This window comes from Equus asinus, chromosome 27 (genome assembly GCF_041296235.1).
Source record: "Equus asinus isolate D_3611 breed Donkey chromosome 27, EquAss-T2T_v2, whole genome shotgun sequence".
NCBI classification, from domain to species: Eukaryota; Metazoa; Chordata; class Mammalia; order Perissodactyla; family Equidae; genus Equus; species Equus asinus.
In genome coordinates, this window is record NC_091816.1 from 37,821,143 (window position 1) to 37,834,721 (window position 13,579).

Sequence of the window (13,579 nt, forward strand, 5' to 3'; positions counted from 1 at the left end):
GGAGGCAAGCACTTGCCTGGTAGACATGATAACTGGATGTCTTGATGGCTCTGTGTCTCCTTCTGCTCCCGCTTTTCACAGGTTGATTACAACTTCACATCATATGGGTGTGTTGGTGGCTCTTTAAATTTCGTAATGAACTTTAATGGGGTTAATTGGAGAATATGAGAGAAAACACACTTTTTAACAATCCTCCCAAAAGGGATGAATTGGCAGCTCTGACACGCTGTGCTTCCTTTGATGTAGAAGAACCTTCTATACGTTCACGTCTCCTTGCAAATTAAAAAATGAAACAGGACACAATCAAACCCCTCAGCACCATTGCTACGTGTGTGAAGTCTAGAGGGACCTATTTGCATTTTAATGAAAATGTTTGGTCTGAAAGAAATCAATGCATGGATTGCAAAATGGCCTATAAAGTAATGTGAATACTATTCAGTAATTTCTCCAAATAAAATTAAATGAATACTTTCTTTAGTAAGATAAGATATATCTATAGACACACATTCATACATAGATGAGTGTATATGCATGTACACATATGTATATGCAAGTATATATGAATACATGTATCAATACCTGTATAGATACATGGTTTTCTTTCCTTTGCTTTTCAGGAAAATCAGAACCAAATTTAATGTGAACTGTATTAATAATCTAGTTTATGGCATATTCATTTCACTGCTAACTGTAAAATGTAAAGCCCGAATTATTTCTAAAATCTCTGTGAATGTAGTTTGTTTGTGTTTTATTCAAGCCACCTCATATCACCATCTTTATTTGTGACCTTACTTTTTAACTCCTTTCCTAAGTTCTCTGGTGGAAACCCAGCCACCAAGGCTCCACCTCACGGCGTGGGGACCTTTCTGTCTTCCCGCCCAGCCCTGCTCCCTCTTTGCCCAACACCCCACGGCCTCTCTGCCTGGGGTCACCTCTAAGCCGTCCCAGAGCCAGGGAGCACCTCTCTTCAATCAGTAGTCTCACAGGCGTCCTTAACAAGCAGAAAGGCAGTGAGAAGGTAAAGAGAGAGCATTCAGCTTGGTTACAAGGCCCGAGGTGACCTGAGGACTCACTTACCATGTTCTGTTGGCAAAGCCAATAAAACTGCTGGAATTTCTGGGACATCAGAAGCTGGGCGCTCCCCACGGCACTCCTGATCTTACCAAGAACTGCGCGAAAACAAGAACAGGTTTAAAACGGGGTCAATTAAAGAAACCCAAGCAAAACCATTACCCCGGGAGCGCGCTATCATCTCTTCCACCAGGGGCCACAGCTCTGCGTTCACTGTGGGGACACGTCCACCCACTGCAGTTTCCTTCCACCTGCTCGTCCCCGATCCACCATAGCAGCTCTGGTAGGTCCCAACTCCCGTGATGCGCAAAGGCACTTAGGAATCTGCGGGGAGACGTTTCCTACTCTAGACCCTGGGCCCACTCATCTCTGATCAGTTTTATCGCCTAAGCAACAATTCAAGTTATTCACAGACTGTCCACAGCGTCTACCCCTACAGCCAGGAGCTGTATTCCCACCTGCTCCATTTTGTCTTCTCTGTTGCTGCTCCCTCAAGACTGCAGAACACAGATAACGACTAACTAGCCTAGCCACTCTCAAACTCAGATGCTGCTAGTGACGAGTTCAGCCCGTCGTCTTGGGCTTTCACACGAAGAGAGCCACGGACAGCTTGTGTCTGCCGACGCCAGGCGGGAATGGTGAAGGCTATCTGTTCATCACGACCGCGGAGGCAAGAGAACCACCCCCACCCACATGATCTGTGTGTTAAGATTTATCTACTTCAGGTTGGAATGCTTATGTGCTCGAGGTCTCATCTAGAGAAGACAGCGATTAGAGCTCAAACGGTCAGCACATGAGTCTCCCGGGGTCTTGTTACGAGGCAGATTCTGGCTCTGCGGGTCTGGGGTGGGGCCTGAGACTGTGCATTTCTCACGAGCATCAGGGCTGCCCATGCTGGTCCACGGGGTACACTCGACTGCGGAGGCTGTAGAGATTGTCCACGGAAGCAGAAACGGAGGTCCAGGGAAGTAGCTTCAGTTCCACTAGCTTTCCCCCCAAATTTCCCCAAACATTGGTAATTTTAATATGCAGTCTCCAAACCAACTGTTTGTGAGACTCATTCAACGTGCGTTAGAAACCGGCTTCAAAGACTCTGACGTCCTGACAGCCAAGCCACGCTGCTGCTGGATTCCATTTCCTAGGCCTCACTCTGGGGGAGAAGGAATCATAGACAGTGGTTGGAAACACCTTAAAATCCACATAAAGAAATGCTATGAGGCTATTCGAACCGATATCCCAGAAACAAACCTGCTGATGCGAAAAGGGGCTTATGACATGTCGTAACGTAAAGGAAGTCAAGCGCAAAGCAGCAGGTGCAGCGCAGAACTCATGTTTTAAAAACAAGGATCTGGCACTACATATAACATGTTCTGAAAAGTGCTCTTCTCCTGCGTAGGACGATGGACTTTGAAACTTCCTCATTTGTCCGTATTTTCTCATTTGTCTGCAATGAACTCAGGTTGCCGTTCCCCACAGTTTTCCTGTGCAAAGTCTCACACATCCAGAAAATTCGAAAGAAAATTCTAAGAAGCACCTCCATCCCTGTCACTCGGCAGTTAACGTCCTGCCACGCGAGCGTGTTGATTTCTCTGAACCATCCAAAAACAAGCTGGAGCCAGCCCTTTCGGGCCATTGTCCCATACCACTCCGACATCATTATTGTCCCTAAGAAGCTAATAATTCTCTAACAGCATCTAATTCCAGACTGCTTCTAGGATATTAAAGAAGAGTTTTAAAAATGTAACTTTTAATAAAAAGTGAATAAATTAGATAATCCTTTGGCATCCTTTCAGACTCAAAAAAGAAAAGGAATTGTATGCTGTCATGTATCGCTGTACCTGGCCCTCTGACTGTTACAAGTCCATTCCAGGAGGGGCTTGCTTCCCCCAGACCCCATCCAGCCTGCCCACTTCCTTGATCTGATTTGCCAGCAGCCAGCAGTGGGGAGGGGAGTGGGGAGGACGCAGGAAGGGAGCAGGAGCCCCCAAAAGCGGTGTAGGGCAGAGGGTAAGGGATGGGCTCAGGCAGGGTTTAATGTGCAGCGAGGAGAGAGGTGGGTAGCTGTGGTGGAGCATTTCCGGGAAGGGGTGAAAGTCCTTCATTCTTTGTCCACGTTTTGATACTCAAACCACACGTTTCTGCAGCTTAACAAATGGAAATGGCAAACATTAGGATATATTGGAGTATATAAGGAAGACATTTGGTGTAAAACTAATTTGGCCTGACTTTGTTTTTCCAAAAGGGCCTGATATGGCCATTAAGCATGCATTGTACATCTGCTGAAGCATTTGCTGTGTCCCAAAGACAAGAACAAATGGCCTTAAGACATAGATGCAACTTCCCCCCACATGGCATTTCCTTTAGAATAAGCATCTCTCCCTAGGCTAGGAACTGATTGCTGTGCCCACCCTGTGACCACACAGCTTGAGACAACAGACCTGCCACCTGCTGTGTCCACCGAGACGGCAGACCTACTACCTGCCGTGTCCATCAATTGCTGTGCCGACAGAGCAGTCTCCTGACTGTTGTAAAAGGGACATTTCAATGATATGTGAAACATGCTCTTTGATGGTATATAACCACTCTGTACACCCACTTCTTTGGTGCCTTTCCTTCTTTGGGGAAGGAAGGCCCTGGGCTATATGGTCCTCACATTTGGCTCAGAATAAACTCACCCAAATTTTCATGTATAAATTGGTTATGGATTATTTGCGTTGACAAGCTCCAGTCTCATTGCTCTGTGTGAGGAACTATCTCTGGTTTTGAAATGTTGAATTTCCACTGTAAACCCCCATCACCAGCATGACTGATGAAAACGTTCAAAGAGACTCATTTTAACCAAGCTGACCCTGCAGGAAGATATGGGAGTGACAAATAAATGCACTTCTTTTTATGGACTCCATGCTTCCTCAAATGGTAATTAAAAAGTCAATCAGTTTTATACAATTTGAAGTTTTAATCTCTAATTTTCATATTCTTCTTAAAATGTAATTGAATGGAAGCATTCACACCAAGTCCTTCACTTTATAATCTTTAGCACAGCATGGAGAGACGGGCGCCATCTTGGTGTTGATTGAATGTAGTGAAGGGTTATTATAAAGGGTGTAAATTGATTATTGCTGGGAGCGATCATGAATGTCGAACAGTGTAGCTGATGATGTGATGGCTAATGGCAGGAAGGTTTCGCTGTTCACAGAATGAGGATCATTCTATCTGAAACCGATCACTTAAATAGCTTCCAACAAATGCAAATAACTTGAAGCAAAAATTCAACTCATTGTTGTCCACCACACCTCCCTAATTTTGTCATAGTTTAGATACATTTTCTTTCAAGAGCTGCAGATAAGGACTAATGCTCATCAGAATGCAAACTTACGAAGAACCTGATACAACCCTTGCCTTTGACGTACAAGAAATCTGATTAACTTATTTGCTCCTTTCATTTATTCTTCACGTGTCTTCTATAATTTCCAATTCTACTGAAATTTGCTATGAAGTGCCAGGACAACATTTTACACTGTTCTTTTCTTTCAAAATTTGAAGTGGATTTTTGTAGACTTTGCAGATCATTGGAAACGATCATCTGAGTATTCATTACCTCTCTGATCTCTTGGGATTCCTTCGTGACTAATGTCAAAGAGCAGGTGGAGAGAAATTGCTGCTTCCACGAATCTTCACCCTCCAGGATCTCAAGCTCGATCATCTTCATGTTTATCGAACACATGTTTCTTTTTATGCTCCTGTTCCCCATGGTCATTTGGTGGTTGGGATGTGTGGGGACGTCCCCTAGGGCACTTCCCACATATTTAGCAAGAACCTGGGCACAGATCCTGGTCAGTGTCTCCCATCGCAAGTCTGGGAGCAGTGGCTGTTCCATCAAGCTGTGCAATACGTCGGACCCCCAAGGCTCGTACAACCAAGTCCATGCAGCATTTCTTCTGCTCAGAACGATCATCGTTGTATATGATTCTTCCATCTGTTATTTTCTCTGTTGATCTGAAACATCCGGGGCAAACAGCAGACACAGGTGCAGCTTCTCTCTGGTCACGACCTCCTCAGTGCCCCGCATTAGGATGTGGCCCATGTATTCTCAGGTCACTCTGAGCTACTTGTCATCTCCTCTTTCGTGTGCTACAGACACTGCAGCTGGACATGTCTCCCATCCAGAGATCACTGCACCTCAGCACAGATGAAGGTCTGAAAGAGCCTGTGCCATACATCTAATCCCGACTCTCGTGTTAGTATGGCCTGTGAATCTGGGGGTTCCCTCACTCTGTCAATAAAAGGAGTCCTTTAAATGAGGAAATCACTGAAGCTGCCCAGCTCTGTGAGTCCGTGGTTTTATGCATCTGACCAGCTGCTATTTAGATCATTAGCCATTTGGGGCAGAGTTGTTTTGGGGCAAGACTTCTCAACCCCTCTCGAAACACCCCATCATCAGGTTCATCATGCGATTCACTCTCCATGAACCTTTTGAACAAGACCTTCATAGCTTTGGAACAATTTCTTTTGTTTGAGAAAAAATACTATTTTTTTGTTTCACTTTATGCCATTTACCTGTTTGATTTAACATAATTAAAACAAAAATCCCCAAACACTAGTCTACCAATGGCTCACAATCCCTACAGAATATATCTATTTATGTGTTAACAGTAGGAAGCCTGCGTTAATCTGACTTAGCTTAAGCTAGTATTGATTTGGGCTCACGATGGTTTTTATTAACCACAGAGGACTGAATGAAGCTACATCCCTTCGATCAGTTCAGTGAGCTGTGATTATAAAATTACGCTTTGGCAAAAGATTATTTCACGTAATGGAAATTTCAGTCTTTGAGCTCAGAGCTTTGGTTTAACAAGCCATTTAATTTAATCTTTACTTTTAAAAGTGCAGAAGCCAAGAACCCTGTTTCTGTTCTTAAAATTAGGACTAGAATAGAAGGTTACTCTTTCTTTTGAAAATTATCAGGGAAAAATTTAAATGTGATTAATATGGCACTAGTTTTATGTGCAAAGCACACAGAGGAGATGTATAATAAGTGTTTTGTCATCTTTATCCACAAAAAAGATCAAGATATCTGGGCAACTTAAGAAAAGAAATGAGGAAAATCACAAAAAGCTTTGAATGGATCTATTCTCTGTTCCTTGTGTCCAAGGGTCACAGCAACGCAGTTACGTTTAGTCATGAAGTAGTGGTGGGAAAACCCACCCAACGTCAGAATTATTTAGCTGGTATCTACAGAATGGAAAGGGCATGGGGCACTCCCAGCCTCTCACTGAGGGCGACTGAAGGATTCGCTGGGATTCTTGATGCTGCACTTTTGGGGAGATGTGAGTAGAAGCGTGAACACCCTTGTTTATTAAGGCTGCCCATCTCTTTTCACCTTCTCTTCCCGCCTCCTAATTCTCTGTGCAGAGGATTTTGCTCCAGGCACACGTGTATTAAATGCCATTTCTGCATTCAAGGCACCTAGATCTCAGACCACAGCAGACGGGCAGAGCTTCGGGAAAACACAAGGCTGTCCTGTCCTTTGAGAAAAGCATGACCCTAAAGGGGTGGAGGATGACAGAGCCAAGGGATAGAGAGGTGGGCAGCCCAGTCTCTCCCCCAGGCAGGCGGGAGGTCCAGTTTAAATGAGGGTCTTCTCAGAAAGGGGCCCCAGGCCCCACTTCTTTGCCTGGACTTGTGCCCTCAAAGCTCCTTTCTCTTCCCTTGTCTCACTTTCCCCCTTCACCCTTCAGCAGGATGCCGCCTCCATCATGAAGCTTTCTGGGAGTTTTCCCCTTTGAAAGCATCTCTCATACCTCTGAGATTTAAAAGCACTTTATCTGCACTTCTCTTGTTACACTTCATCTTTCCCACTCGCTCTGAGCGGTTTCGCCCTGGCCTCACTTCACCCCTCTTAGCTACCGCAGTCAGCTTCATACTGTGTCTGGTCACTTTTGCGTCCCCCTCCAGCCTCTCAGACAGCGGCCGGCTCACGGTACACATTCAATAAATATCTGTTGGATGTTTACATTAAGGAAAGAGTCCAGAAGAAGATCCCAAAGTTCAAAAAAGTTTGTAAAAAACTTGTTTAGGGAAAAACAATTGAGGGGGCAGCAGAAATTCACTTTCTGCTGTTGAAGAAAAATGTGCCCTCCAGATGCCTAATAATAAGAAGGCAACTGAAATTTAAATACTGTATATCCTAAGAGGATGGAATCTTACTGTTAATTTGGGTCATTGTAGATCTTCAAATTGAATTTCATTTACAGAACATTTATGGCATTATTCCCAGAATTTTCTTGAATGCCCCCAGTGACTAGAAAATCATGACTTATCATGACGCTGCCTCAGCGCGGAAGCCTGTTAATTGTTAGATCCTTCATGCCTAGTTTGAGAAGGAATTTGCCTCCTTTTAACTTTCCCCTCTGGATTTCCAATGGCTAAGGCTCGATGACCTCAGTACATATTTTATCAGCTCAGAGATTCTCTCTCTGGACCATAAATGGGTGTCACAGCTGCAGTGGATGAGAATGAAGTAAATGGCCAGGATTAGGGACTCTACATTTTCTAAAATAACAGACAGGATAGTGCATAAGAAGACAGAGTGGTAGGAAGCAACGTCGGGAGGAAGTTTCCAGCAAAGGGACAGTTTGATGTAAAACTTCCGACAGCGTAGTGGAAAAGCAGAGCTTCCGACAACAGAGAGCTGTAACTTTGAGTCCTGATCCATTGCTGCGCTCTGTGGAATGTGGGGCAAGATATTAACCTCTCTGAGCCTCGGCTTCATTATTTTTCTAATGGTGACAATACCGTCTACGCATCACAGTACGGTGAGCATCTAATGAGGTGTGTCAGGCACTTAGCGTAGGACTCGGCAGGTGGTAAGTGTCCAGAACGTGCTGGCTGAGACATGTCTTTTTAAAAATATAGATATCTATTTTCCAACTATAATCTTTGAAAAACTGTGACTAAATTAAAAGCACACACTAAACATGGGAAATTATGATGAGGCAAGAATTGCTCTGTGTTATCTACAAATGCAGTGACGACTGATGTCTCTGTTTCTTCCACACACAAAGGGAGACCAGAACCCTTCGAATGTGTCGGAAATGGTATAAATTCAAATGGTTGTAGAAGAAAGTTTTATAGACATATTATGCGGCTAAGAGCTGACAAATGTTACCTCTTGCTAAACTTTTTCCTGTCGGGTCCTCTTCTGAGGTGGCCACTGGGAAGCCACAGGATGTAGAAGGTACATCCTGACCGATGGACATTTAGGCTCCAGGGTTCTGAGCCCTGAAAGGGTGCACACCCAGCAGTCGGGCAACTGGAGCCGACAGTTTGACTCAAGTTTCACATCAACTTAGGTAATTCAGTTTTTCTGTGCCTCATCTTTATGATAAAGATTATAACTCCTTGTTAGAATTAAAACAATTTTGCCAAGTTGAAGCACAGACTGACAAGTGAAAAAATGCTGTAGGAAATGAGAGATTTTTAAATATCAGAACTATGAGCACTCACTCCATTAAATGTACCCTAAACAGAGGATAAATTTAGACAAGTGCGTGAGAACAATTTGGATGCTGCCACATTGACCTTCGTCAGCCACAGGCTGCAATGCAGGCACAGCCAGCGGGGGGCCGGGGGGCGGTGAACCCTTCACCATGACAACACTTCCTCCAAAAGACTCTGTCTAATATCCACCCAGGAAAAGGGTTTGTGGGATTTCATGACTAAGAAGGAGACGTGGGAGAGGAGAATTAGTGCCTCACAGGCAATCTCTCCCTTTCTTCACAGGTTAACACCCTAAGTTCTAACAACTAATGACCAACAACAATGACTTCCCAGACTCCTTCAATTCTGGGGCCCCTGTGCTCTGTAGGTCACAGTGCACGCCACGGCATCATTGCACTTCTGCTTCTAGGATGACTGACATATCCCGTTACAGCAGCCATCCAGAAGCGCAACGTCAGGGCAAAATTCCCAAGGATGTCAGCGACCCTCCTGAACTTCAGAATTTACAGTGATCTAGCGAAGGTACAAAGGAATTCGTGGAAAAAGAAGAAAATACTTTAAAGGGAACATGATTTGTCAAGTCAAGATGTTCAGAAATTCCTTTGTGAAACTGTATTTTGGTAAAGACCAGGGTTAATTCTAAGGATATTGCAAGTATTCTCGTGGTCTTCTTGCTCTACAAACAAGGACAGTTAGTGTTTGTTTAGAAAGCACACGCAGCAATTCACGAAGGATGCTGCTTCTGGACAGGCCTGACGGTAGTGTCTTTAGGTAAATGGGAGGCAGGTGGAGAATAAGGGATGCTGTCCCGGTCTACACAGGGAGGGAGGGACCCAGGAGAGGGAAGCACACAGACCCCCACTTGGCCCTGTGGTCAGAGAGCTGGCAGCTCTCGTCACGTAGCCAACTGGGTGAATCTTTTGCTTTTTTCCAATTTTTCTTTGGCATAAAGCCAAAGCAATTTCTTATAAAGATGGGGTGGTAGCGATTCTAGAAAAGGGTTGAAATACTCCAACTCAAGTTACTGCCAGAATTCAAGAGCACCGGCAAGTGGAATAGGAGATAAACGACACTACTGTAACACTCAGCACGGACTCTCTCGTTACCTAATGAGCAAACCCAAGGATGCCCTCAGGGTTTTAGTGACGGCGTTTCTGTCCATTTACTTCTAACTTTTTTTTAGAATTGAGTGGGATGTGGTAGGAAGCACATTTATTTGAATTTCCTCGAGTGTAAAGGAACTTTCCTCCATCACTATTGCCACCTGCTTGTCTAAAAGCCACAGAGGAGACCAGTGCCCTTACTTTCCTCCGAGAGGTCGTTTTCCTCGGCTTCCCCTTCCATCTCTTTACACCAGCCTTCCATCCTCTTCGTCTCCGTGTGTAGCAGCTTCAAAAACCAGGAGCCGTCCCTGCGGCACGGGGACATCCTTCCGGTTTCTACCGTCTCGATGGACGGTTCCAGCCAGGGGTCGGGCGGGGGTAGGTTTGCAGTGTCCACTGGGGTCCGATAGTCTTCTCTGTAGCTGAAGAGCCCCTGGGTCCGGACAGTTCGTACCGCCCCGTACTGGGTGGGCGTGCTCGGTTCCGAATGCCGCTGGAAGGAGGAACCGAACTGCAGGCCTTTGTCCTCCATGGTGATGTGTCCCGGGAAGCCCTCAAGCTCCAGGTCCGCCTGGACACCTGCCGTCACGCTGTTCGAACGCTTAAAACGCCCATGTCTGCAGAGGGGAAGGAAGACAAAGGGAAGCCTTTCTGAGTCGACTTTGTGCAACAAAACCTAAAGATAGCTTACAAAGAACATGCGTGGACCACAGCAATGTAAGAACTCAAGGAAAGGATGAATGTTTTCATTCTTATTATTAATATTTTGGTGCTTTATCTATGAAAGAACATTTGGTTTTGCAAATAATTAACCTCTAACATCTACCTAAGTCTCAGTGTCTAAACAATGCCACTCAAGATACAATGAGGTTTAACGTATCCATGAAACTACTATTTTGGAATGGTTATCTTCCTTGCAGAAATATGCTACAAGTTTACATAACTTCCACATGTTGCATATATGTAACACCAGCCCTGTGTTGCTTATGTAAACAGCATCTGCACCCTCCGGAATTTTGGTGACTATGCTTGTCACATTTCAGGACGTGAGTTTCTTCTCCTATCTGAATAACTTAATATAAATCTCCGTGAAGTCTTTTATGCAAAGTAACGAATCCAAATTCTGACTTCAGCAGGTGTTTTAAAAACATGTTCGTTGTACGTATTCGAACGGTACCCATTTCCACACAGCCAATTACTGAAATGATTGGCAGGAATGAGCTTATAATTGGAGTTCAGATATCGCTGGGTGAGAACGGTGTGTGTGTGCCTGTGTCTGCACAGCCATACTTTACCTAGTTACACATTTGGGCTCCTTACCAACTGAACCCGCAGGTGGCACACAGCTGTGGGGGCAGCTGGTTAATGAATTTGCCACTTATTTCCTTTGCTGGAGGCAAAGGAGATGAGAAGGAGCCACCCATGGGACCCAAGGCAGCCCAGACCCCCAGGAGCAGAAGGCGTCCAGGTTCTAAGATGTCTACAGGCAACCTGGGGGAGCCATTATTTTGTGGTCTGAATTTCTTTGAAACCAAAATCTTTATAGGTTGGGTCCTAAAACCCTCCACTATGAGCAACATCGCCCAGGACTTTACCAACTAGATGCTAATGGGAGTTCAAGATGTAATATGTTCATTAAAATATGACTTTATGAAATTTACATGATATGTTATTTCAAATATAAAATCAAACCATCATCCTGCCCTTGTTACAAAAATAACCCTACTGTAACGGACACCCCTGTGTTCCACAGTTTGAGGTAGTTCTTTTGTAGTGAAACACTCATGGTATAGCTAAGGTCTTGAACTTCCTTCACCCTCTCTCTCGTCTTTCTGTCCACTTTGAACACTATCAAGTGAGAAAACAGGCATTGGCTTCATCCTCAGCCCATGTTTTCCCTGTGGACAAAGGACTTTGACTTTCAGGGCTGTCAGCCGCTCTGCTCTCATAGGGGGTAAATTACTTTAGAAAGAATTATTCCCCTGCCTCCCGCAAAAACAAGACACAGGCGGATACTAATTCATACTTGAATGATATAAATTGAAAAGTATAAATATATGACCCTGTTTCCACAAACGGCATGAATTATTGATGGGCAGTGCGATCTAGAGGCTTGTAATCAGGGTTTTAACAAATGGCTCCAGCCGGGGAAACGGCATCTATCTGGAAGGGGCTGAGTTACCGCTTCTCATCTTCCACCTGCACGCCGACAGAGTGGTACTCCCGCAGGCCGCGGCTCTCGGTGTCCGAATCGGTAGCTGTTTCCACCTAATTCAACACAGAACATCTCATTTTAGAACTGAGACCTGGGACCCGGGCAAGGGGCTGTTTGCGTGTGTGTGTTCACTCGCTGTAATTAATTACTCATCCGTGTAATTAATGCCGAGAAGCACTCGGCGCAGTAACATCACAAAGAGGGAAGGCATTCATACTGCTGTCATGATGCTGCTACTGTGTTTCATCCCGCTTTATGTAACTACTTGAACTCAGCGCTGCACTCGGGTCTTTTAAATGTGAGCAAACAAAATTGCTTAGTTCAGCTCAGGAAAAAAAATAGGCTTTGTTGCAGCGCATTATCATAGGACGGGAAAGCTCTTACCAAACCCTACAGTGAAGAAGGTTAAGTACAGCATGAACCGGATAGAGCTGAGGACAACAAATAAGCAATTTAATAGAATTATACTGATGGCTGCATCCACATACAGAAACGCACGGAAAGGAACTTAAGCATTTCTCGGGGACACGGAGGCAGTCTCTCCCTCTGTTGTACAGGTAACTGTCTCACATTCGCTAACAGGCCCGTGCCCAGCTGGGTGAGGTCAGAACGGAACAGACATCGTGTATTCTGCACAGAATTCTTATTGGGGCCATTCTGCCAGAAAGTCTCCCCAAACCCACGAAGCACTTCAGTGATGGTCAGCAGTGTGAAGTTGACACACGAGGGAATTCTAGTACATCACGTTTTCTAAAAAACCCCCAAGCTCTCAGTGCAAAAAGTCTGTGAAACCAAAGGTTAGTTCAGTCATAAATATTATCCCAGATACTCAGCCAGCCCTTTCCTTTTCACAAAAAATATCACCTATTGTACCAATAGGACTTCTGACCCCAATCTAAAATGTCGTAACTAAGCTGTAAAACACATTTTTTCTTCAAAATATTAATGATCGCTACAGGGGTAAGCTATAAACCATTAAACAAATAATTACGACACTCTCTTCTGTGAGTTACGAGAGAGAAGGTGTTCTTTACAACTCTGATTGTAATTTGAGATTGCCCTATGGCAAAGCGTATGCCATCGAGGGCTGACTCAATTCGTCGTGAGTAGAAGTAATGAAAATAATAGCTGATCTTCATTTTATGCTTACCACTCACCAGGCGCTGTGCTATGGCATAATAAGTATTTTTGCACATACTCCACATGATAGCCCTGTTGTGGTTTCTAGCCACATTGGACAACTGAGGAATCAGAGAAGGTGAGTAACTTGCCCAGGGGTACACAGCTTGTTGAGGGCAGAGCCAGGATTCATGCCTGAATCTCTCTGAGCACAGAGCTATGCTCTGTACTGCTTCTCTGTGGCCAGAATAAATATGGCCACATGAAGACCCTGGAGCTCCCGGTTAGTTACTGACCTGTGGAGGACGGCCGGGTACAGCCTATTTTTTTGTTGGAATAATACTGGAAATGTGCATCGAAGTCGTACCTCATGTGTGTTGCATGTTTGGACACGTGGAAGAGGAAATAGATTGACGACAGGAGGAATAACATTCTGGAATGAAAATCCTAACCTTGGTGTTAATCATCATTTCTCCTTCTACTTTTAGGTGGGCTATGGTTTTAACAAATTTTATTGTGCTGGACAAGGAGATTGCTGTTACTCTTATTTTATACAAAAGGATTGCAATAA

General features: G+C 44.6%; 1 protein-coding gene across 5 annotated transcripts in view; it reads right to left on the reverse strand.

Annotated features, from left to right (window-relative positions):
* DLGAP2 (DLG associated protein 2) overlaps window positions 1–13,579 on the reverse strand; it is an 823,888-nt gene that overhangs the window by 13,707 nt on the left and 796,602 nt on the right. For all 5 annotated transcript variants that reach the window (XM_070499944.1, XM_044760599.2, XM_044760596.2 and 2 more), the window contains 3 exons: window positions 11,857–11,942; window positions 9,876–10,291; window positions 1,078–1,169 (listed from right to left, as the gene is read on the reverse strand). In XM_070499944.1, the coding sequence (XP_070356045.1) occupies window positions 1,078–1,169; window positions 9,876–10,291; window positions 11,857–11,942 (594 nt within the window). The remainder of the gene's footprint in view (window positions 1–1,077; window positions 1,170–9,875; window positions 10,292–11,856; window positions 11,943–13,579) is intronic.